The sequence below is a fragment of the Condylura cristata genome, unplaced genomic scaffold, assembly GCF_000260355.1.
Source record: "Condylura cristata isolate star-nosed mole 26May11 unplaced genomic scaffold, ConCri1.0 scaffold00004, whole genome shotgun sequence".
NCBI lineage: Eukaryota > Metazoa > Chordata > Mammalia > Eulipotyphla > Talpidae > Condylura > Condylura cristata.
Genome location: NW_004567105.1, coordinates 61,394,014 through 61,418,810, shown reverse-complemented (window position 1 = coordinate 61,418,810; position 24,797 = coordinate 61,394,014). Strand labels below are relative to the sequence as shown.

The 24,797-nt window shown below is 44.7% G+C and overlaps 3 protein-coding genes across 6 annotated transcripts in view; all 3 read right to left on the bottom strand.

Annotated features, from left to right (window-relative positions):
* The window catches only part of USP4 (ubiquitin specific peptidase 4 (proto-oncogene)), a 38,484-nt gene extending 30,640 nt beyond the window's left edge, over positions 1-7,844 (bottom strand). Inside the window, exons 1-4 of the mRNA XM_004676173.2 lie at positions 7,665-7,844; positions 4,985-5,112; positions 2,542-2,672; positions 430-556 (exon numbers count right to left, since the gene is read on the bottom strand). Of these exons, the coding sequence (XP_004676230.1) occupies positions 430-556; positions 2,542-2,672; positions 4,985-5,112; positions 7,665-7,765 (487 nt within the window). The 5' untranslated portion in view covers positions 7,766-7,844. The remainder of the gene's footprint in view (positions 1-429; positions 557-2,541; positions 2,673-4,984; positions 5,113-7,664) is intronic.
* A 7,785-nt stretch (positions 7,845-15,629) lies between these two features.
* On the bottom strand, positions 15,630-16,770 carry GPX1 (glutathione peroxidase 1). The gene is made up of 2 exons (XM_004676172.2): positions 16,421-16,770; positions 15,630-16,173 (listed from the first exon to the last, which is right to left on the bottom strand). The coding sequence occupies exons 1-2, from the start codon at positions 16,673-16,675 to the stop codon at positions 15,814-15,816; spliced, it is 615 nt and encodes a 204-aa protein (XP_004676229.2). The 5' UTR covers positions 16,676-16,770; the 3' UTR covers positions 15,630-15,813.
* Positions 16,771-17,811: 1,041 nt separating this feature from the next.
* The window catches only part of RHOA (ras homolog family member A), a 46,241-nt gene continuing 39,255 nt past the window's right edge, over positions 17,812-24,797 (bottom strand). For all 4 annotated transcript variants that reach the window (XM_004676170.1, XM_012720531.1, XM_012720530.1 and 1 more), the window contains 3 exons: positions 23,069-23,189; positions 19,941-20,071; positions 17,812-19,079 (listed from right to left, as the gene is read on the bottom strand). In XM_004676170.1, coding sequence (XP_004676227.1) covers positions 18,906-19,079; positions 19,941-20,071; positions 23,069-23,189 — 426 coding nt within the window. In that variant the 3' untranslated portion in view covers positions 17,812-18,905. The remainder of the gene's footprint in view (positions 19,080-19,940; positions 20,072-23,068; positions 23,190-24,797) is intronic.

Sequence of the window (24,797 nt, the reverse complement as noted above, 5' to 3'; positions counted from 1 at the left end):
TCCCAGATACTGCCCATATACCCCCTTCTTTAACACAGGGGTCCCATTTATAGTACAGAAGGGACATGGAAAAGTGAGAAAACTTATCTTTGGAGTTAAGACAGATCTAGTTTCAAATACTAGTTCTGCCACTTTCTAAGAGTTTTTAGTAAAATAATTAAAACTCTCTGAATCAGCATTGCTTTATCTATGGTATTGTGTATTAAATGGGCAAGAACAATGCCTGGTTTTCTCTCGAATGTCATTCCCAGACTCCATTCTCCATGAGAATCCCCTGGAGAGTAGGCTCCTAGATCAGTACTGGTAACCAGACCACAAGATTCTCTGGACATCAAGTCTGAAGAGGGCACCCCTGCTTCTCTCCAATCAGTTTTACTGCTTTCCACACTCTCTCATCAGATACATGGAACCCCAAGTCCAGCTACTCACCAATGGTATCTGCCTTGCTGAAATGGCAACTCAAAACATTGGTAGGGTCACTATTCTCACAGAGCTTCAGTTCCAGCAAATACACCTCCACCTTGCAGTGCTTGACAAACAGGCCATGCTCCACAACCTATTAGAAAGAGAGGCGGTAAGTGGTTCCACATATGAGTTGTCCTAGAAGCAATCATCAGTGTTTGTAAAAGGCAGAACCCTCATAATAAACTAATTCCTTAAATAATCAGGGGATCAGAAGTAGATTTAAAAAAAAAAAAGATTTATTTATGCACACAGAACTGGGATATAGGCCAGAGGTGCAGGGGCGGTGAGAGTATTCACCAGAGACAGAGTAGGAAGCAGAACAGGCCAACTGACGAGGTTCACTGCTGAGGAGAGCAGTGGGTGGGCCAGGAGAGGTCTATTGTGCTATGTGGATCACCTCCGGGGCGGGGATGGAACTCATGCTGAAGTGGCTTTAGCTTCTTAGTGCTGTGTTTGAACCCGCTGTGCCACCAGGGAGGGTCCCAGAAGTAGATTTTTTAAGCCACCAGCAATTTGTTCTAATATTTTAACAATTCTTTTTTTCCACTCCTTAGTACCAACTGAGAGCACCTTGATGGAAACAGCCAGCAACAATACTGCACAACAGTGTTATTAATCTCTAAGTGGGGATCATGAGACTCCCTTGCAGGGTTTGTTAGATGACTAAAAAATGTAGCTACATCCCTTGGCAGAATACCCACTACATGGTAGTCCTGTGGGCACGTGAGCCTATCTATAGGAAGCTGATGTGCCCCTAACTTTTTGATCACTAATCCACCTCAGGGTCTTAGGTTTCATGCTGCAAAAAGAAAAATATTCTAGCCCTGAATAGTGATTCTTAGAAGCATGGTCTCAGGATGGCAGCTCTTTCCTACTCTGCTAAGAAGGTGTAGTGTTCCCTACATACCAGGGAGTATGAGATATTTACTCAATGACTAAATACACAACGGCATGCAAACTCTTTTGATTTTTCCCTCTGGTATTAAGAGTATTTTGAGGAGTCAGTTGGTGATCTCCTGAGTCTTATTTACCGGTGGGGTTAACAATGTAAGTTTCTCTCACAAGCCCTACTGCCCCTCAAGAGGCTAATCCCTGGGTTATAAGTGTATGCTTTTTTTTTTTTTTTTAAGATTTATTTATTAGTGCATACAGAACTGGGATACAGGCCAGAGATGCCGAGGGTGAGAGGATTCACCAGAGACAGAGTAGGGAGCAGAACAAGCAGATCGACAAAGTACACTGCTGAGGGGAGCAGCGGGCGGGTCAGGAGAGGTCTGCCGCGCCATGTGGTCACCTCCCGGGCAGGCGGGAATCAAACTCATGCAGAAGTGGCTTTAGCTTCTTAGTGCTGTGCTTTAACCCGCTGCGCCACCAGGGAGGGCCATATAAGTGTATGCTTTTTGAGTTCCTCAATAGTGTGGGTAAAGATTCTTAAGCAGAGGAGAAAAGGCAGAATCAGAAAGGTTGCAAAATAAACAAGGACGATAGTAATATATAATATCCAAATTCTGTTGTTTTTCAAATATTTATTTATGCATACAAGAACTGGAGTACAGGTCAGAGATGGGTATGGGTGTGTGTGTGTATATTCACCAGAGACTCTGTGTGTGTGTGTGTGTGTGTGTGTGTATTCACCAGAGACAGAGTGGGGAGCAAACAGAACAGGCAGACTGACTGAAATACACTGCTGAGGGGAGCAGCGGGCAGGTCAGGAGAGGTCTGCCATGCCATATGGGTCACCTCCCAGGCTGCCAGGAATAGAATTCATGTTGCAGTGGCTGAGGATCACTTCACAGTACTGTGCTTTAACCTGCTGGACCACTAGGGAGGGCCCATAACATCCAAATTCCAAATAGCACTGTGCAGCTCTAATGGTTGTAGGTCACTCACTATAACATGCTGGGTGACTAGCCTTACTAACCATCACTCAGAACAAAAACTCTCTAGAGACCATCAGAAATCAAGCCTTCAAACACTTAAGTTTATGCAGTACCCCTAGAAAACCAACATCAGCTTATGTCCCTTGGGGGAAACCTGCAAACAATGACTAGCAGGTGTGACAATTCATGCACTCACTTTTCTGACAATGGGCTGCTGGCCTTCTACACAGCCATACCAATTTAGTAGCTTATTCCAGGCCTCAGTTGGGACCAATACATAGTCCATTTCATCAATTAAATGCTCTTTCAAGGTCTGACTCTCAGGATCTGAAAAAAGGAAAACAGTATGTAATTCACTGTTGTTCTGCCCCAGATTTTTTTTTTAAATAAGAATTAAAATAGGCACAAAATTCCAAAATTTTGTCACTGGCCACAATACAGAATAGCTCTGACTACTCTTCCTTTAGCCATGTTTTTGCAATATTTTATGGGGAACTTGTATTTTCCTCGTAACTGGAGGGGAAAAGGGAGGCCATGAAAGAAAAAAAATACCAATTTACATTTTCAAACTGCTTTTAAATTCCATCCTAAATTCTCCCCGTTTACACTCCCATCCCCTTCAGGTCTCATGCCCTTTTTCAGGATGGGGCTCCAGTTTGATGCACTTCTACCCTTTTTATTTCCAAGGAAACGGAAATGAATTTAAAAGGCTTGGAGAATACCAAGGTGAGTCAAATGATTGGATAAACAAAATGTGGAATATCAACAGAATCTTAAAAAGGAGGTAAATTCTAACACATGCTATAACATGGATGAACCTTGAAGACATTATACTAAATAAAATAAGCCAGTCACAAAAAGACACTCACTGATTCCATTTACATGTGGCCCCTAGAGTAGTCAAATTCAGAGACAGAAAACAGGATGGTGACTATTAGGGGCTGTGGGGAGAAGGAACACTGGGCATGAGTTTCAGTTTTACAAAAGGAAAAAGTTCTGGAGGTTGGTTACAACATAATACTACTGAACTTAAAAATGGTTCAGATAGCAAATTTATGCATATTTTACAAAAATTAAAAATAAAAATAAATACTGGAGCTTTCTCTTTCATGAGTAAATTACTTTCCACAGTGTAAAATATTAACACAGTCAAGCTTTTTCTGCTTAGCTACAGACGGTACAGAGGAAGCAGTTACCAGTCTGCATAAGACAAGAGGTTCAATAAAAGCTGACACCTGAATGCTAAAGTTTTCTGAAACTAATTAAAGATATTTATTCACTTAAATAACTTGGGGAGATACACTTCCTTCACTTCTAACACCAAGCACTATAGTGCAAACAAGGAAACTTCAGCAGAGGCAAATAAAGGAGGTAAATGAGAACACAGTGTGGAGGTAAGCACAGGGCTTCTACCTAATATACAGTAAAGCACAGGTCAAAATGGGGGAAGAACTGCATGAAGACATCAGTAAGGATTATGTAGGCCACTCCCATGACCCTAGATGGAAGGTAGTTAGACCAGCAAGTGACTAAGAGCCTGGGAACTAAGACAGTGACTCTTTCATCAGAGGCATATCATTCCTGCACTGTTTATTTCCAGGGTCTGAATGGAATGTATTTCTCATCTCCTCAGTACAAAGCAAATGTTGCAAAGCCAAGGTGAGGTGACATCAAATTAGGGAACCATGATGGAATATTTGCTTAGCTGAAAGTCATGCAAAATTACTCCAGTTATAGGCATCTCATCATTATTACTACTAAAAGTGCTAAGAATTCTCCTTTAAAAAAAAAAAAAAGGAAAAAGAATATATTGCCAAGTTGAGGACACCTTCACAGTATAACACCACCATCTGACCTACATCAGGACACAAAGCACATTGCTTTGTTTGTAATGTTATTTAGACCTTCCCTAAAACAAGGTTTAAGCTGAAACACTGCTGAGTTTTAAAAACACACAAGCTAGTACAAGGTACTTGGATTAAGCCTCATGCCTTGATTTTAGTCAGGGGCAACTAATTATTACTCTATCTTGCTGGCAAGGGAGTTCAAAAGCAGGCAGGATAGAGTCTGGGAAAACTGACTGCCTTCTCTTGTGCGTCTACAGGTGCAAGCGAAGCTCAAGAGTGTCATGCATCATTTTTTGAATCACTTCTTCCTCTGGGGAGCTGACAGTGATTATAACTCTATCTCTACTTCCATGAAAAACAAAGCCATCACAGGAACATCTGAAGAACACTGACAATTCTATACTTCATCACAGCAAAGATAACAAGCAAAGGTAACAGTTCTGGTTCCCAAAATTCAGATTCCCGATGCATTTCAAAATGAGATTCTATTTCTTTCCATTTCATATACTAATATAAATGTAAACTTGCCAGTAGAACGAATTTTTAAAATAATAAAAAGGGAAATTTTGAAATGCTAGGCATGCTCTTTCTTGTTAGACACAGGAAAACAGCAGCTTAATTTCTCTTTAAGGGTATGAAGAACTTCTGGCTAAAGATACAAATCAAGAATACTTGTTTCTATATGCTCACACTAAGAGAGTCAGGTTCACAATGCCCGCATTACAGATGAAGGTGACCTTGGGCCAATGCTCAGAAGGACATTTCCGTTAAAAAAATAACAAGGTAATGTACCTGAAAAGAGTCCAGAGTTATCTATTGGGCCTGGAAACAGGTTGTGTTCGCCCACATTGTACATATCCCAGCTGTCAAAGCCAACATACTTCTTCCACTGCTTGAACCACCGGCTGTCAATAAGATACCTAGAGACACACATTTACCAGAAAAGGTTAGGTTACAGGTCTCTGCAGCTGCTCTCTTAATTTTTTAATGACCTTTTCACTTGGGGAAAACTAAAATAATAAAAAAACTAAAAAACACACTCATGAGACTGGAAACACGGCCACGCCCCTCATGTGACAAAGGGCCTGCCTAGTCATTAAGTTAAGTGACTGTTGAAAGAATAAAAGGATAGAAATGACTAGCTTTGAAATGTTCGTTCAAATGAAGCCTTTCTATGGGCAAAATCTTTTTTTTTTTTAAATTTATTTATTTATTCGTACAGAACTGGGGTACGGGCCAGAGACGCGGAGGGTGAGAGGCTTCACCAGAGACAGATTGGGGTGCAGAACAGGCAGATCTACGAAGTACACTGCTGAGGGGAGCAGCACGCAGGTCAGGAGAGGTCTGCCACGCCATGTGGTCACCTCCGGGGCAGGCGGGGATCGAACTCATGCGGAAGTGGTTTAAGCTTTGTGCTGTGCTCTAACCCGCTGCACCACCAGGGAGGGCCTTCTATGGGTAAAATCTTGCATGCTAATGACCAAATCATTAATTTCATAATGTTCTTGATAGAGAACTTTTTAAAAATATTTATTTATTTATGCATACAAGAACTGGGATACTGGCCAGAGATGTGAGAGATGAAAAGATTCGCCAGAAACAGAGTGGGGAGCAGAACAGCAGATTATACTGAAATATACTGCTCAGGGGAACACAGGTCGGACAGGAGAGGTCTTTGGGTTACCTCCCTGGACAGGGAACAAATCCATGCTGCAGTGGCTGCAGATAGCTTCACAGGCCTATGCTTTAACCCACTGCACTGCAGAGAGGGCCTTATAGAGAATCTTTTTCAGGTAAACAGTTTGATTATATTGCTTGGCTTGATATGAACATTAAACTAAATTTTTTTTCTGAAATCCTGTTTTCCTCTGAGTCCAAACAAGATACTAAGTATGTGTGTATGCATTTATTTATACACATACACACATAAACATAATAGTGTCTAGCTATACTGATCTTGTCAAAAAGTGTTAAGTTGATCTAGTTATAGTTTAAAAGTATCACTATACTATTCTACAAGTTAAGCCCAAGAAAACCTCTGTGGGGAAATAAAGCACAATTATTTTACCCAACAAACCTCAGAGGAGATCAGGGAGATTCCCAGAGGCCACAAGGACACATAAATGCAGATCTCTAAGTTGCTCTTTTCCCTCCAAACCCCTTGAACAACACACTCAACATGTTGGGTGTGTGATTTTAATCTATCTTAAATTTCCTCTACTTCTGCTGACTATTTATCTATTACCCATATATACAGTAACTTCCAAATGTACTTGCTTTCTCGCCTTTCACAGCTTGGCTAATCAGTTTCTCTACTCTGTTCTACAAATCTAAACTCTCTGAACCCCAACTTCTCCCTTCCCTAGGCAATTTTCCTATCACTAAAAGTGGCACTATTAACATGATGGCTTTTTAACGTGAGACGCTCAATAACAGTGTAAAATTGTGTAGTACCTATTTTTCTACTCCCACACAATAATACTATCCAGGAATCTCAAGTGGAAGAACTGTCCTTTCTACCAATTTATTAAGAAAACTCTAGTCTCACCTTGTGCTTCTAAATGCTGAACATTTTTGTATTTCTAGAGATTTATTTATATACGCATACAAGAGCTGGGTACGTGTAGGCCAGACGTGGGGTGGAGGTATGTGTGTGAAAGGATTCACCACAGACATGGTGGGGAGCAGAACAGGAAGATCTACTGAGATACACTGCTGATGGAAGCAGCGGGTGATATAGGAGAGGTCTGGTGTGCCATATGGGGTCACCTCCCTGACTTGGGATCAGGATCGAACTTGTGCTGTAGTGGCCATGGATAGATTCACAGTGCTGTAACTTAACCCCTTGTGCCACCAGGGAGGCCCTAAGTGCCAGATTTTTTTAATCGTTTTATCCAGACTATAGGGTATCTTCCTCTCTCAAACTGAAATGGTGCTGTCACAATCATTTTGACATTTACTACCAAAATAACCTGGGGCTCTCAGACTATTTGTTCAGCTTCTGACCTTGACAACTGTTCGGTAGTTTATAAGTTACAGAAGTATCTACTTCTGATCTTCACCTCAACTCACTGACCGTGGGGAACTGGGGATGGGCAAATATTGCTACTCCGGTTTTAAAAGTAATAGGGGTTGAAAACCTTCGCACAAGGTCACACAGCGAATCTCAGCGGTAAAGGGCGCTCCGATTCTTGAAGGTCCCCGGGAGCACAACTTATCCCATTCAGCAGTCCTAGCCCCCCTCCGGATCCGCCCCCTGGAGCTCAGGTCGAGCCCGGACAACACTCCGCTCCACCCGCGCTTTCCAAGTGGCGAGCCCCGAGTTCCTCTCGGAAAGGGCAGGGGTCAAGCCACTCAGGGTCACTAACATCGCTTCCCACGGGTCCCAACCCAAGCCTAGAAAGGGCCTGGCCTAAGGGCTAGAGCCACGGGTCCTGGCCCTGAGCGGCGGAAAAGCAGGCCCGGCGCTCACCACTGAGCCCCTCGTTGGAGCGTGGTCCTCATCAAAGCCCCGAGCTCGGACTTCTGGGTCTCCGCGTCCGGTCGCTCACGGCAGCCTCCGCCTTCCGCCATCTCGTCCGCGGCCCCGGCCCAGCCGGCCCGGACATCCGCCTCGCGCACAGCGTGCTATGAGCCGCGCCCACGCACGCACGCACGTACACACGCACTGCCGTGCGCGCGCGCTCCCGCACCCCGCGCAGCGACCGAGAGCGCCTGCCCGCCGCCCCCCAGCCCCCTCAGCTATTTCTCCCCGCCCCCTCTACCCCCCCACCCCGCCCCACCGCGTTCCTCTCCCGCGGGCGAGCTGTGGAGCAAGCAGGGGGCCGGAAGAGGAGGCGAGTGCAGGACTTCCTCCCGCCTGCTGGCCGCACCTGGCCGCCGCTCCCCGCGGCCACACCGTCTAGTGGCTGGCTGGCGCCTCTTTCGAGGAGTCGGCCAGCAGGCCCTCGACTCCTCAGCACCACAGCCCGGCCAGCGGGCTTCTCTTGACCTCAAACAAATGCAGGACCGGCATAGTGTGAGGAGCCTGAAACTAGATTTTCTTGTTTTCTTTACTCTTTCAACTGGAGACCTTAGGAGACTGTTAGCTCCTAAGGTGGCACTGGGCTTTCTGCCTTGGAGCCCCTAAAGGGACTTCGGGAAATGCCGGGTTATGGACGCCTTAAGACTGGGACTTGACGGTGTAGTCTAGTCATTAACCACGGTCTCAGTTTGGACGCTAGAAACACCGGAAGCCCTCGATACTGAGGGCTGTTTGCCTTGTCAAGGACACAAGCCGCCGCGAAGGGGCGATAAGCACCAGGAAGAAGGCAAGAGAGATCCTGGTGTGTTTTCTGCAGCAGTTGCCCCATTGCTTCTAAATATGTGGCTGCAATGAGATACCCTATCCTGAACGCTCAATGTTTTCTCCTCAACCCAGCAACCCAGCACACAAAAGAACGGTCAGCCCTATTCCTGGAGAAGGAAGTAAGCCCAGTGCAAGGAAGAAGCCTTGCAACTGGCCCAGATGAGTTTCCACTCCCTTGTCTAGCATTTCTGCCCTCGGAGAAAAAAGATCAATAACACCCGGTACCAAACCTTATACAAGTTAATAGAGAAAGACAACTCTTCTGCAAATAACCTCTGTTCCAGGTATTGTGATAAGTGCTGTGAAAGGGTGTGAGCCAAAAACTGGACCCAGAGATGTAAAAAGCATACTGATTTGAGTAGCATTTGAGTATGGCCTGGAAAACCGAAATGAGCGTGCTTGATACTGGAGGGGAGATTAGAGGAGTCAGAACTTCTGGAACAGGCAGGGCAGGATCAAAGTATGAGAATTAGGTCAATTCTGTTGGGCACAGACTTCTGAAAGAAACAGATCTAAAGATAGTAAGGAAGCCAGAGGGGCCACACGTCCTGCTTAATTGGCTGGCAGATAGTATAGAAGTTTTGGAACAGAAACTAAACGACTGAGGATACTTTATACCCACTGTGGTACAGCCCCAAGACCTGTTAGGAGCAATAGAGAGATGGCTGTGAAGGAAGAGAAGAACATGAGCCATGTTTGGTATTGGGAATAGAAGGAAAGGTAACCCGGTAAAGTTGTGGTAGGTTACACATACTATTTTATGCTGGCTCTTGATTAGTTGAAATTAACTTTGCTCCCAGGGACATCCATCATGTACCATTTGGTAACAGGTTTCTTTGCAGTTGGGTAGAAGAAGGGGTGGGAACAAATCTGGAATTAAAATACCTTGAATATCCACGTAACAGTCCCCTGCAGACAAGAATTTCCACCAGGTGATGATTTTATGGAAATTCTTAAAAATGATGTCAAAATAGGTCTATCTTTAGTCCTGTTATATATGGAAAAAGAAAGTTGGTTTACTGACATTACTTAAGAACCTCCATTAGAGGGTGCCTGCTTCCTTCTCTTATGTAGTTTCTCCTATACCATTTTGGGCATTGGTCAGTCTTAAGTAGGACAAGCCCTCAGCACCAATAGACAAAAGCCTTACTATGAAAATGAAAAATTTTTAAGCCAGATGCCATCACTGCTATTAAAGGGCTGTAAAATAACGCCCAAATTATATGTAATTTTTTTAAATTATTTATTGAGATTACAAAGTGCCAGTAATTGAAATGCAAGGAATAAAATGAGAGTTCAAATTGAAAAGAGCATCATTTCCAAAGTTTCAGAATGTTTTAATGAGCTTGATTAAAATGTTAAAAGTTAAGAGAAACAATGACCACCTGTCTTGGCTTCCAGCTCTCAAAGGAGTGAGTTTAGGATTAGGGCGGAAAATGAGTTGAGTGATTCAGCTCAAAAAACACCCTGGATTGTGGGCTGTGTTCTCATTTGGACCATTTTACCCTGGGGAGAAGTGTGGACACTCTCTCGATCCTGTAATAAGGCCCCAGAAATGAACTACCTACCTACCAGGGAAAATTGAGCCATATAACTGGAGGAAAAGCTGAAAAGCAGCTAAAGGGAACAGGCTAGTTTATTGGTTGCACAGTGCATGATCTTGGACTGTGGTGATCTCACTGAGAGTTTGTAATGTCTGGGTGTGTGAATTGGAAGCTTTATTTGGTTCTAAATCATAAAGTTACTGCCTTGGCTGGTACGATGGCCTAGCTGTAGTTGGCCCTCTCAAGTCACCCTTCCTTGGTCTGTACTTTCCCACAATCAGAGCAATTGTGGCAATATTCACAATATACTGGATACCTTTTGATTTGAGGTGACATCACCTTTTTGCCTGTATTTTCTTTCTTTCTTTTTTAAAATTTATTTATTCCTACAGAACTGTATTCATTCATACAGGCCAGAGGTGCAGTGATTGAGAGGATTCACCAGAGACAGAGTGGGGAGCAGAACAGGCAGATTAAGGAAGTACATTGCTGAGGGGAGCAGCAGGCAGGTGAGGAGAGGTCTGCTGCGCCATGTGGGTCACCTCCGGAGCTGGGGATCCAAAGTGCATTGAAGTGGCTGCGGCTTGCTTGCAGTGCTGCCCTTTAACCCGCTGCGCCACCAGGAAAGGCCCTTTGCCTGTATTTCCTTAACCTGACTAGGAGGCTGAGAAAAAGAAAAAGGCTCTAGAACTACATTTTAGAAGAATTAAACATCCTGCCAGTGACTTTATAATTTTTGTTATATAAGGATTAGTTTACAAGGGCAGGTGACAAAAGGAAAAACCTGAAGGAATCTCAGAGAAGTGGGTTTACTTTTCCTATACTGGAGATTGCTGCTGTTGGACAGATTTCAGTCCTGTCATGCCAGAGTTGGTGACCAGCTCTGCTTGGGCAGGGAGTATGTAACCAGTGCCTACTCTTCCTCCTCTACTTCTTTTACCATCAATGTTCTCATATAAAACCAAGTATTCAATGTTTAGATGTGGGTTTTTGTGTGTGGTTTACCCTTTGCACTGAGCAGATTGTCTGTGCATTTTTTGGATGGATGCATGAAACGGATGGATAATCATAATAAACAAATGAAAGAATTACCCACATTCCAATCGTTTTTTCAGTGGAATTGTAATCTGTTATGTATGGACAGCCCCTACCCTCCAGGGATTCACACCTGGTGTGGCTGGGGAAGGTGTTTTCACATGTAATTACAATGTTGTGTGATAGAAGTGCTACAGGTATGCAGAGAGTCATATGACATGCTTTGTGGGAAGGAAATTTAATCAAGTGTTGTAGAGAACAAAGGTATGCTTAATGTTCCCTCTGTCCTGTGTGGCTGCATGATGAGACTGCAAGGAAATAGGGCTTCTTTGGAATCACACACATATGTATATGGGCATATTAGGAGCAGAGCTAGCTGGGTTAAGAGATTCTTCCTTTGAAGGGAAACTTGGTTCTCTTCCACTTGCCTCTCTGTGGAGCCAGATGGCCTGCAGGACTGTAGGAAAACAGCCATGGTGGGCCACATTTGTCCCAGGATATTGCTCAGACTCTAGGCATTTGGGTTAACTGTGTCTGCTTTGTGGTCCCTGTGTTGGACCTGTGGGCCACAACTTCACTGGACTTGGGAGGTGTAGTGGAGGTGTTTGTAGGATGAATGATGGAAAGGCTGCTGGGCCCTACAAAGCCTATCACTGTCATGTCATATCAGTCTCAATATTTCTAGGAAAGAAACTAGCAAAGTATCTATCAGCAGGTAGCCTGCCTAGTTGGTGATTTTTGGTTTTGTTTTCTTACATGACATGTTTGGGGTTGAGTTCTTAGGGAGGTCAAAACTGAAGAATGTCAGGGCTCATTGTTTGCTTTTCTTTTACCTTCTTGGCTTTCCATCCCTTCAGCGTCCTAAGGGGACTGCCTGGTCTCAAATAAACATGCTTAAAAATACTAATGAAAAGAAAGGAGGGACCCTTTCCTGCTTCCTGGGATCATAGTGCCTTTCCCCGGAGACCCTGCTTCTCTCTAAAACCAAATCATGTTACTTGCCTCCACCTGTGCAGTAGATGAAGCTGCTAGGAAAGTGGATTCTGCTAACTGTCAAGGAGGAAGGGTTTAGAATGACTGTCAGGTGGAAACCAGCAACGTGATCAATACACTACCTTTCTGGGATGCAGTGAGAATTATGCCCTCCAGGGCTGGTGCCCATGGGACCTCATTTTTTTGGGCAACATCTCTCATGTGTGCTCCCAACTCCCAGACTCACAGTACCTGATATGAGGCCTGTGTCTAGTAACTTGTATGACATTCTGGTCTTAATGTCAGCCCAGGGGTGTCACACCTGTGTGTGAAAGTATGCTTTTCCGGCCTGTTTGGTGAGTGGAATAACAAGAAACTGCCGAATTCGGAGAACTCTCACAGGAATTAACCTTCATTTTTTATAAATCCATGCTGATTTCTCTTAGGTAGTTTTTTTTTTTTTTTCTCTTAGGTAGTTTTTAAAAAAGATTTATTTATTCATACAGAACTAGGGTACAAGCCAGAGGCTGTGAGAGGCCTCACCAGAGACAGAGTAGGGTGCAGAACAGGCAGCTCTGAGGGGAGCAATGGGCAGGTCAGGAGAGGTCTGCCCCACCCATGTGGTCACTTTGGGGTGGGGATTGAACTCATGCTGCAGTGGTTTCAGCTTCTCAGTGCTCTGCTTTAACCGGCTGTGCCCCCAGGGAGGGCCCTTAGGGAGATTTTTTTAATCAATATTTTTACTCAGTAAAAATCAGGCCAGGAACGCTTCTCTAAAATAAATTTGCTTTAAATATTATTTGTAGATCTACATTGAGACAATTAGAATAAGGGAGTCATCTGGTAAAGGGCTAATTGTGTAAGAAGTGCCTGACCTCATTTTATCAGATTTTTTTTTTTTTCAAAGATTTATTTATTTGTGCATACAGAACTGGGGTACAGGCCAGAGGCTCAGGGGCGGTGAGAGGCTTCACCAGAGACAGAGTGGGGAACAGAACAGGCAGATCGACGAAGTACACTGCTGAGGGGAGCAGCGGGCTGGTCAGGAGAGGTCTGTCACGCCATGTGGTCACCTCCGGGGCAGGCGGGAATCGAATTCATGCGGAAGCGGCTTTAGATTCTCAGTGCTGTGCTTTAACCCGCTGCGCCACAAGGGAGGGCCCTTATCAGATTTTTTTTCAGTTTTGCTCAAACATTATTGACTAATGAAATTGTAAAGTATTTAAAGTATACATCATGGTGAGCTTATATATGCAAAAATAATTTTGAGTTAATATTAAAAAAAGGGAAATTAAAACATGACATTTCTAGAAGCTTCTGAACTTAGTTGAGTAACAGCAAAGCTCTTCCACTTCTCAGAAGGTCACAGATGAAGCAATGTTCTGCAGTTGCTTCTAACAAAGGCTAGGTTCTCTGGGAAGCTCACTATGAGTCCTTTACTTTTGCTTCTTCATTTGAGTTGCTGATTCACAATGATGTGGAACATGTGTAGGTCCACCAGGTAACCGCTGTCTCTGACCTACACATGTTCCACATCAGACAGCGGTTACCTGGTGGAGTAATAAAGAATGTATAGATGTTTGGACCTCCCTGGTGGAACAAGGGTTAAAATCTCAGTGCTGTCAAGCTATCCCCAGCCACTGCAGCATGAATTCCATCTCCAGCCAGGGAGCTGACCACAGGATACAGCAGACCTGTCTTAATCGTGCTCCCCTCAGCAGTGTACTTCAGTAGATTCACCTGTTCTGCTCCCCACTCTGTCTCTGGTGAATCTTCTCACTCCCTCTCTCACACACACCTCCGGCCTACACCCCAGTTCTCATGTGCATAAATAAAATAAAAATCTTAAAAGACGGAGAACCAGAACAAGTGCTTAAATCCTGAATTATGTAAGGGTGCACCTAAAGGAAGGACAGCAGCAAAGACTCCTGCTTAGGAGGACTGGAGAAAAATGAGCCTGTGTGAACACAAATACAGACCCTAAAGCCTCTGACCCATATTCTGGACTGAGTGGCACTGCCAACGTATTTCTGGGTCCTTATCTGCCCAGAAGCAGAGTTGTATCCAAACCCTGCAGAGTGCACTGTATTATATATTACAGTAAATGGTCCCAGGCCTGTAGAGAAAGATTACTGACAGGAGGGCCAACAGATGGAGAGAATGGATTTGAGCCATGGCTGAGAAGCAGCAACTGGCCTCCAAGATAGGACCCTATCTACCTTGAGCCTGATGACTGCAGCTGCTAAGTGCGGGGCATATAGATAGAGGTCTCTTCCTCTGAGACAGGAGAGGTATTAGGGCTTTTATGGAGCAGACTTGGAGTCCAAAGACCCCAGGTGGGCTCTTCCTCAGTTCCTGTCTGGTCACTAAAGAATTCAGTGTCAAAATCAGAGATACAGATAAGCAAGAGATAGATTTTGATAGGCAGGTAGGAAGGATAAGAAAGCTCTTTGAAGGAGAGGGGTCCTGGACGTGTAGCCACTGAGGTGGCAAGTGGTTATATAGGTACAAGGGGCTGGGAGTTATGGGTTGGCCTTTTGGTGTTTTTGCTTTGTGTCTTACTAATTGGCTGAGCCAGAGGGGATCTTCTTGGCTACTGGGGCCCACTTAGGTTTCCCATGTTATCCAGCCTATCCTGAAGCCAGCTTTGGTCTGTTGCTATTGTGTTATTATGTTGGTATTCTGAATGTTACATTTTAATTTAATTGGAAAAGGGGGCACCTTCCTGGTCTGCAGTTGTTTCTCTGGCTGCTGAAAGCTTGGGGACGGTAGGGTGCTGTTTCTGACTGCCTAGACCCATTTTCTAGCTTCCTGCTGTAGTATCAACCAGTAATGGCAGCTTCAGAGCCAATGTTAACACTGAGCATGAAACGCAAATATCAAGCAAAGTAATGGGGAAAGAATGTATATTGCATGAGCTTCCAATTGTATAAAATGGGTTGTGTGGGCCTCTCTGAATGTGAGAACACAGGGTATTACTTTCTGTGAAAGGCATATTCAGCAAATTCTCAGAACAGAGGTTAACCACAGGGATTAAGCAATCAACCTTTGACTTGTCTTCCTATTTCTGGAATAAGGACTTTTCCTGGGCCTCCTAGGTAGCCTAGTGGTTAAGCCTCAGCATTATCACTGCTACCTACCACTTGAATTCTCTCCCCAGTGCTGACCCACATAGGGCATAGCCGATCTCTCCTGTCTCACTCACTGCTCACCCTAACAGTGTATTTAAGTAAATTTGCCTGTTCTGCTTCCTTCTGCCTCTGATGAATCCTTTCACACACACACACTTCCCCCTCACTCCCTCTCTAGCCTACATCCCAGTTCTTCTACCCAACTTAAAAAAAAAAAAAAAAAGGAACTTTCCTTACAGGGCATTGAAGTGGCTCTGCTGCACGTCTGGGCAGAGGGAGAAACAATGGAACCGGACCCAGGCTTCCCATGGTGTGGTTAGGATAAGGCTTAAGCCCCGGGACTAGGACAGTGAAGTTGTACAGGAAGTGTTCCTAGTTTGTACTCACAAAGGACATACACAAAGTTCTGTTGACACTTAGCACTTTTATTAGTGAGGAGCCTTGTTTCTGGACAGTGTTAGCACCCACCTTGGGGAATTTTCCCGGTTATCAGGTGTCCCTCCATACAGGTTTAGAGGAAACACCGTCATGGATGAAATCCCCATAGGACAGCACTGTGACCGCCAAAAACAGCAGGGCTGGAAGGACACCCTAAGCAGAGCCGGGCCCCTGGGACAACAGGGCTTGGATGTCAGACTCAATGTCGATGGTGGGAAAGCGACGGCTGTACCTGCGCACAGGCACACCATCCCGGCCCACCAGGAACTTCTCAAAGTTCCAGGATACGTCGTTGCGGCACACCGGAGACCAGGTAATGAACTTGGGGTCGGTCATGAGCGACGTGGGGTCGTCACTGGGCGCAGGGAGAGCCTCCCTCAGAAAAGCAAAGAGGGGGTGCGCCTTCGCACCATTCACCTCGCACTTTTCGAAAAGCATAAAGTTGGGCTCGAATCCGCCGCCGGGTCTGACGTACTTAAGAGAATTCAGGATCTCTTCATTCTTGGTATTTTCCTGCGGCGGGATAAAAAGGGGCTGAAACGGGGGCCGGGAGAGAAGGGGAAAACTTTCTGACAGCCTTGCCCTGCTCCCGTAACTCCAGGGTGGAGCTGAAGCTCAGCCAGGAGGGCTGAGAAGGGACGCGTGCTGGTGGCCAGCCTCCCAGTGCCCAGGCTACACGGATGCCGAGTCCAGTTAGACGCCACGTCTGCCATCCCTCCCGTGTTGTACACGCATCCACTCGCCACCACGCCTGGCTCACCTGATGCCCGAATTGGTTGCACGGGAAACCGAGTACGACCAGGCCCTGGGGTCCCAAGCGCCGCTGCAGCTCGTTCATTTGGGTATAGTCCCGGACCGTTGTTCCTCAGAGCGAGGCCACATTCTCAATCAGCAACACCTTGCCCTGCAGGGAACCCAAGCACACAGGCTCCCCGCCGGCCAGCGGGCGCGCAGAGAAGGAGTACACTGAGCGTTGGGCTGCAGATGCGGCCCGGGTGACTTGAGCAGCACACATGGCGCGCAGCGAGAATGGGAGAATTGCACTATGAAACCAGGCCCTGCAGCGCCAGATTTAACAGGCTCGCAACGGGGGTCACATGGCCCAGGCACTTTTCCGGGCGCTCCACCCTTTGTGGCCCCGCCTTATCCGGCCTCCCCCTTCCCCCGTCTGGTGTTCGGCCAGGAGGGGGGTGCGGTCGGTCGGGCCGGATGCAGGCACCGCCCTGAATGAGCAGAGCCGCGGGCACGTCTGGTCCTGCCCAGGAAGGGCGGCCTTCTGGCTACCGCTTGGATTACCACGCCCAAGAGCCAGGCCCAGGGCCAAGCGCCAAGAGCTTCAGTGTTTTCGTAAAGGTTCTTCAGTTAGGGTTTAGGTCCCAGCTAGTGGAGACTTTAACAGCAACAGCTGTGGGCCCAGTTCTGGGCCACAATATGCTCCAAACTTATACCATGTTTATAGTCTTATGGCATGTGCAGTGTTTTCACTAGATATAGAGAGCAAGTTAATGTGCTGTGCTGATTGCAGTTGGCAGGGCTGCAAGGCAATTTCTGTCTCTGATGAGGCTGTGGCTGTAGGAGTTGGGCAATGGCAGACACTGCCGGTGCAGGATCCCAAAATGGGCTCTCATTTTCCTACATTCTAGGGCTGCCTACAGCATGTTCATAGCTAAGACCTTCTCTTTCCTTCTACACCCCAGTGCAGCAGCACACAGGCTTTTTTGAGGAGCACCTGGGACTCTGCTTCAGACTTCCAGGGGTAAAGCCTAACAGCATTCAGGGCCAAGAGAACCCAACTAATTTCAGGCCATTCTCAATATCTGGTCAACTTTAGAGCTCAGATATGGAAATAAGATAGTGAAAATAGGAACAAAATGGCACTCTCCTGAGATTCAGCAAGCACTGCTTGGATTGCCTTGTGTTTATCCCCAGTAGGCTACATTCCCTATCTCACTGCCATTCTGAACTTGGAAGTAATACCAGATAATCGTTTACACTAAGAGCAAGAGCCAGGTTACTGGAAGACTGCAGGTGGGGGTGGTAGGGGAAGCTGGCATTCTGAACCCTGAAAGAACCTTCAAAGTGAAAAGCTGAGTCCATCCTCCCACACCCTCAGCCCTGGAGAGAGTAACACAAACACCAGGATACAGGAAGTTTAGAAAACTGCCTTTATTCTATTAGTAGTTGGAAAAATTAACTGATACAGAAAAAAAGTTTAGTCAGCTGGAGAGAAAAGAGAAACAGAGTACCACCCAAGAACTGGTGGCTGCTCTGGGAGGGAACCTGGATACAGTGAAGAGAAAGAGCACTGTGACCTAGAGCCAGACCCTGCAGTCCAGGTGAGACAGGTTATGCCACCTTCTGAAGTGTCTTAAGTGCCTCAGGCAGGAAACCAAATCCCTATTTACTTAGCCCAGCTCTGGGGAGGAGTGCTGGGATTATGTGGGGCCTAAAACAGGTGATATGGCCATCTTTCATCAGAGAAACTGACAAAACGGGAATTTTAAAAATGAATTTTCCATCTGACTTTATTTTCAAATACACTTTCTTTTTTAAAAAACCAATACACTTTCTGTAGGGATGACAAATATCAGTATTAGGAAATCCAATTATACAAAAAATACTACATCTAATCTGGAGTAGATATATTTATTTTTGGTAACATACATTAAGTGGCACTAATTACACAGTAACTATAAGGTAACTAACATGAAACCACAGAACTGTAACTTTGCCACAGCTGCATGGACCTGGGTCTTTCTGGTCCAGCATATTTGAAAAGGTGAATGCCAACCCCAGAACTATAAAATAATGAAATCTGCTACTCCTTCAACAGATTTAGCTCTGAAGAGGTGACTCACCAGAGTACCTTGCAGCTGACAGATGATAGGCAGAACATGTTAGTTATAAAGTAGTTACAGCTGAATTCACAAGTTACCAACTGTTTCTCTTTCTAGAAAGAAGCAAGAAGTTAAGAAGTTCCTTGAAATTAGCGCCTGTGTGTCAAGTGGGAGTGCAGAGGAGGGCTGTTAAGAGCAGTGTCAGAGGACCCCAGTAGGTCAGGCAGGTTGGACATCATTAATAATCAGGTTGGCTTCTAAATACTGGTAGCAAGATGACTTCTGATTTGTAATCTTAGGTAAATTATAGATAAATGAAAAAAAAAAAAAAGGCCAGTAATCATACACTAAGATTAATAAACAGCACTTCAAAATTAACCGCATGAGGGCTGTGCTTGCAGCAGGGTTTCACAAGACAAGGCACCCAGACTTTTTCTTCCCACGTCTGGCTTGCAGAGCAGCTCTCGTGGCCATTTCAAAAACCTCCCTCACTCCATCTTTGGTCTTTGCTGAACATTCCATGTACCCAAAAGCGCCAATCCTGTTTGCCATGTCTCTGCCTTCTTCCGGTTTTACCGGCTCCTGACAAGAGAGAAGAGTGCTTTTCAGTTGTGTTACATACATAGTAAATAGGTGTAGCATATTCAAAACCAGCTGAAAGACTTGTTTGAAAAGTTGAGGAGTTCCCAATTTGAGTCCCATGAAATGACCCCCAACCCCAATATAAAATCTCTATCAAATGTGTTCTCTGGAAGTAGAAAAAAGGTAGAGGTCAGATGAATACTGGAAAACTGAGGAGGAATCAGGGGCAAAATTCCTCAAGCTGTCATTCCAGAGTAAGCCATGGGTCTTCATGTAGTTAGCACAAAGAAGACTGGAAAGTCCCTGGAAGAAACTATATCCTGACCCTTAAAGAGAAATCACAATGGGAAGAGCTAAACTGACAATCTCTCAAGGCATCCTTCTGAGATAAGCAGTGATAAGCTGTCCCAGAAGCCAAGACAACACCTCTATCATCACTTCTATAAAGGCATCTCGGCTTTGTCTGAACTCCTTGCCCTTAGATTTCTTGATCCTTCAGTTGTCACCCACTTATTTATCCGTGGCCTCACTTATACCAAGGTATAACAAGAGAGTGAAATTAGGGAGTCTGATTAAATTCCTACATCTGGGACACTGACTACTGTTGTGATGATCCTTTCTCAGGCAGGGAGTGCTTGAGCTCACGCACTACTTCACAGACGACTGTAGCTCATATGTGGGAGTCTTAGGGACCCCTGTGTGTGTTGGTCCTAGCAATGAGAGCCATTGCCAGATCCCAAGAGAAACTTCTGGGACTCTGAAACAGCCTGATCTGTGAAGGTTTTTAATGGATTCCCTGAACCTCCAACTGTGGACTGTTTTAAGAATGTTACAGGAAGACAGCCCTGCCCCAGACCATGCCTGCTTCATCTTGGCTAGCTCCCGCCTTGTGTGTTCATCATTCCGAAGATCCTTCTTGTTCCCAACCAGGATAATGGGCACGTTGGGACAGAAATGCTTGACTTCTGGAGTCCACTTTTCTGGGATGTTTTCTGAAAGAAGCAAAAGGTACATAACTGGGGATACATACATTCTCTTGAATTCCAAGACCCGTAATTAAATTGCAAAGAAATTATAAGTACACTGGATATTTAACGAAATCTCACTAATTTCAAACCTACAAAAAGGCAAAACCTAATCCCCTAACCTGAAGCACAGAATCAGCAGTTTTCTTAGCTCCACCAAAGTTCAAAGACTCCAGAGGTAGGGCCCAGGTAAAGGCTTGAAGGAACAAATGATTCTGAATACATGGTGGCTCCATGATGATGTCGCCTGCCCCATGACAGAGGCTGCCCATGGGCTATTCCTGTCATTGTTGGTAGAGGATTCTGACCACAGCTCACAAGAGTTCCTATTCTGGAGCACAGCTAGCCCAGGATCTGCATGTTTTCTCTTTACTCTGTTCACAAACCCTCAGCATGACCACCAACTACTGCTATTTCAAATTGCTCAAGTGTGACTTTAGAGAATGATAACCAACTATAGCTTTTTGCCAATACTGTACTGATCTAGAAAAGTGGTATAAGTACACCATGATGGACGAGTGGCCCAAGTCCAACCTCTCACATGCACTCATCTTGGACCTATCAGTATAGAGACGGTTTTAGCAGCTACAGACTTCATAAGATCACTAGCATAACTTGAAACTCAAAATTCTGGAACAAAAGGGTTCCCAAAGAAGTGCATTGTCTCAATCTTCAAAAAAACACAAGGCCAGCACATTTAGCAGAAAAGTCAAAGAGTCCTGAAACATGCCCTAACCTCTGTACCCCATGGTTATTAGTTTTCAGTTCAGCTGGGACAGCTTTCACTTTAAAAGGTAAGCAAGGTCACATTGTTCCCTTGTTTGAATCTTCCATTCACAATGAAAGGATAGGGCCTGGTAGGGACAACAGGTTAAGATACAGCACTACGAAGCTAATCATAGTCACTTCAGCACAAGTTTGATCCTTGGCCAGGGAGCTGACCCACATGGCGCAGCATCTCTCTCCTGACCCGCCCACTGTTCCCCTCAGCAGCGTCGATCTGCCTGTTCTACTCCCTACTCTGTCTCTGGTGAATCATCTCACTGCCCCTGCACATCGGGCCTGTATTCCAGTTCTGTATGTATAAATAGATCTTTAATAAAAAATAAAGGAGAGGGCCATACTACTAACCACATGGGTCTTTGACCCTTACTCCCACTCCCTCTGTTGCAGCTACACTGCATTCCTTCTTTTCTCTTCGCTTCAGTAACCTGTGCCTGGTACCAGAAAGGTATTTCATTGCATATTGTGATACTCCTTCATATACCTGCTCAGAAGTAACCTTTTCAGGGAAGTCTCTCACCAACCTATAGTCATCCTCTAAAAGGAACACACTAAGATGGATCACTCCATACCCACCTCTACAAATGTTATTTGGTAACACTGTTATTGTATTTACTGGTATTTGTGTGTAGGGATAGTGGCTAATTGTTCCTTTTGTTCTGCTGCCTCCCATCATCTAGGAGCTCCATAAATAGATGCCCAATAACTACTACCATTAACAGTCTTCCTTACTACCCCAATTTTAGGATGTATAAATTACAGTGAATTGTCTCTGTCTTGGTTTTCATGAGACTTTTTTTTTCTAAAGATTATTTATTTAGGCATACAAGAACTGCAGTACAGGCCAGAGGTGTGGGGAGAGAAAGGATTTACCATATTCAGAGTGGGAAGCAGAGAGCAGGACAGGGCAGATCTGCCATGCCATGTGAGTCAGCTCCCTTGCTGGAGATCAACCTCATGGACAGAGGCTGGCCATAGCTTGACAGCACTGACTTTAACCTCTATGCCACCATAGTCTTCTGTGAAGGCACATCGGGCTCCAATACCCAGTCCCTATCTCAGGATGTGTGCATACTTTGAAAGGGAAATCAAATCTCTCTGCTCTCTGTGGAGGGACCAGTAAGAAACAAGTCATGGCTAGTAAATAGAAGTAAAAAGTTAAAGCCCAACAAACATGTTCTTAATAGGAAAAGGTGAGACTGAAGAATAATTTGTTGCTCTCCAGGTATTTTCCTCCTGGAAGGTAAGGATTATACCTTCTATAGGATTATACCTTAGAAGATTGTGCACAGGGCACCAAGTCCTCATTCTCATAGGATTTGGGCAACGTCTATGATGTGTAAGTCTGAGGGGAGGCTGTCATGAGGCATCTTGTTCTCTGTGGCCTAAAGTTCTGCCCCAGCATCCAGGACCTTCCAACAGTCCCTCAAAGGAAGGTTTGAAAACCAAAACTAAAAAAGTTGAAAATGACCTAAGTAAAATAATGACAAACAGTTCTTTCTTCTTAGGATATAATGCAAAAGAGGCTCAATCTCAATTTGATTCCTTGTTTCAAAATCTTGAGCAAGTAAGTATAAAGTCTGAGAGAAACCCCTCAAGAGTTCTGTCTTAATGACAATATCGTTGGCCCACCTGTTGCCTATAAAGAGAGTACTACAGCACCAAGTGAGACAATTCACCTTCAGCACAAACTGAAACCAAGTTCTGTTTCAGGCCTTCCTCATTCCTTGTTTTGCAGGTCAGCATTACTCAGTATTTTTCTAAAGGAAAAGATTTCTGGCCTATCTGAGCAAGTAGAATGCTTAGATTCAAGTCTATTACCTAAAAAAGGCTAAAAAAGGGCTTTAAAAACACAGCTGTTCCCTCTTCCACAGCAAATCAGCAACCTAGATATTTGGGAATCTGCAGTCTAACTAGAAGTACTGAAAAAAAGGCGTGAACATTCCAAAATGCCTTGAGCAAAACTTAGTCCAAAAGTTATGGTTTTATATGGCAGCTGTGAGATACCTAGGTTGAAAGGGACCCAAAACTCAAAGTCCCAGGGCTGTGTGACTCTGGCCACTGCTGTTTCCTTCTTGGAAACTCAGATCTGCTCTTTAGCTACCTGATGCCCAGATAGTGAGAAACCAGGTTGGAGTTAGGCATAGAGCAGCAAAAACATCATATTACAGCATCACTCACCTAAACTATCGGGGCTGTCAATAGAGAAACACATCAGTATGACATCAGTGTCTGGGTAGGAGAGGGGCCTCAAGCGATCATAATCTTCCTGCCCAGCTGTGTCCCACAAAGCCAATTCCACCTGTGATGGGAAAAACACAAGAAAATGCAAGATTAATTCCTTTACCCACTTTCCAAAGAGGTGGCCCACTTTCAGTATTATGATTTACCATGATACATGCAAATAAAAAACTGTAAAACTGTAAGACACACTTTTGTAAATTTCAAATCCGAAGCTGGAAGTTGTATGTAAATTGTTTTTAAGTACACCTCTGAAATCTCTCAAAACTTCATTTTAAAAATAGTAACAGAATTGAATAAATTGCCTAGTTCAAAATATGAAATAAAAAATAACCTCGTAGATAATGCTTTTCATTATAAAAAACGTTTTATAAGGAAATAAAGTGGATGAGCAAGAGGAGAAATCAATTTGTGAATAATATATAAGGCAAGAGATGGGAAAACAAAACTGAGTAATTGTAATATATTTCCACACAACAGTTTCCTTTGCGGAAAACATGAGGACAGGATTGCATTTGGTTTGGTAAGTAAGGAATGACACCATGTAGGGTGTTAGCCAAGGTTGGAGCTGACAGGACAGGCTTTATCTTTACTGTTCAAAAGATGAATACATGGTGATGGCACATGGGTGATTTGGTGATGTTGGAAACCCAAGGGGATTGCAACTGAGATGGAAAAATGCACAAAAATATGTAAAAATAAATTTATAAAATAAAAAAAAAAAAGAATACATGCATATATCACATTAAGTAGGAAAGTGTCTCTGTTCTGGGAACCTTCCTGTGGTAGGAGGGCAAACCATTGCCTGGACTGTGGATAGAGTGCTCATTCCACATTGTCCAGCACTGTACCACTCCTTAGAACCAGAGTAGATTTTTAACATCCTCTGCTAAGTGGGCCTTTGGGCCCCAGAGAACTCTCCTTTCAATGCTAGGAATACCTTTCTAAGCACTTTCACAGACTAAATTTTAGTTTCTAAATAGCATTCCTTCCTTACAGTTGGTGGGTGGCTACTCCTCTTTCACCTTCAATCTTTGCCCCTAGATACATCATTCACAGCCTCAACAGGGCCTACTGTACTCTATCATGTACACATGTAATAACTTGGTAGGTATATTATGATATATTGATGCCCAATCCTCATCACAAGCCTAACCTCAGAATGGTAAAGCTTATTCCTTCTCTTGTGAAATGGTATCACCTGGCCATTCCATATCTCATAGGTGCTCAGTCAAACCCATCCAACCCTGCCTATTACCTAATAAATGATTCTAGGGTGTTGAGCTTGTCTCATATCAGAATGGTGCTTCTGGGCCACCTGGTGGTGCAACAGGTTAAATCACAGTGGCTAGCCATAGCCACTTTAGTACGAGTTTAATCCCCAGCCAGGGAGCTGACCCACATGGCACAGCAGACTTCTGTCTCACCTGCTGCTCCCCTCAGCAATGTACTTTCTCGACCTGCCTGTTCTGCTCCCCGCTCTGTCTCTGGTGAATCCTCTCACTGCCTCTGCACCTCTGGCCTGTCCCCCAGTTCTGTATGCATAAATAAACCTTAAAAAAACAAAAAAGGCCCTCCCTGGTGGCGCAGCAGGTTAAAGCACAGCACTGAGAAACTAAAGCCACTTCCGCATGAGTTCGATTCCCGCCTGCCCCGGAGGTGACCACAC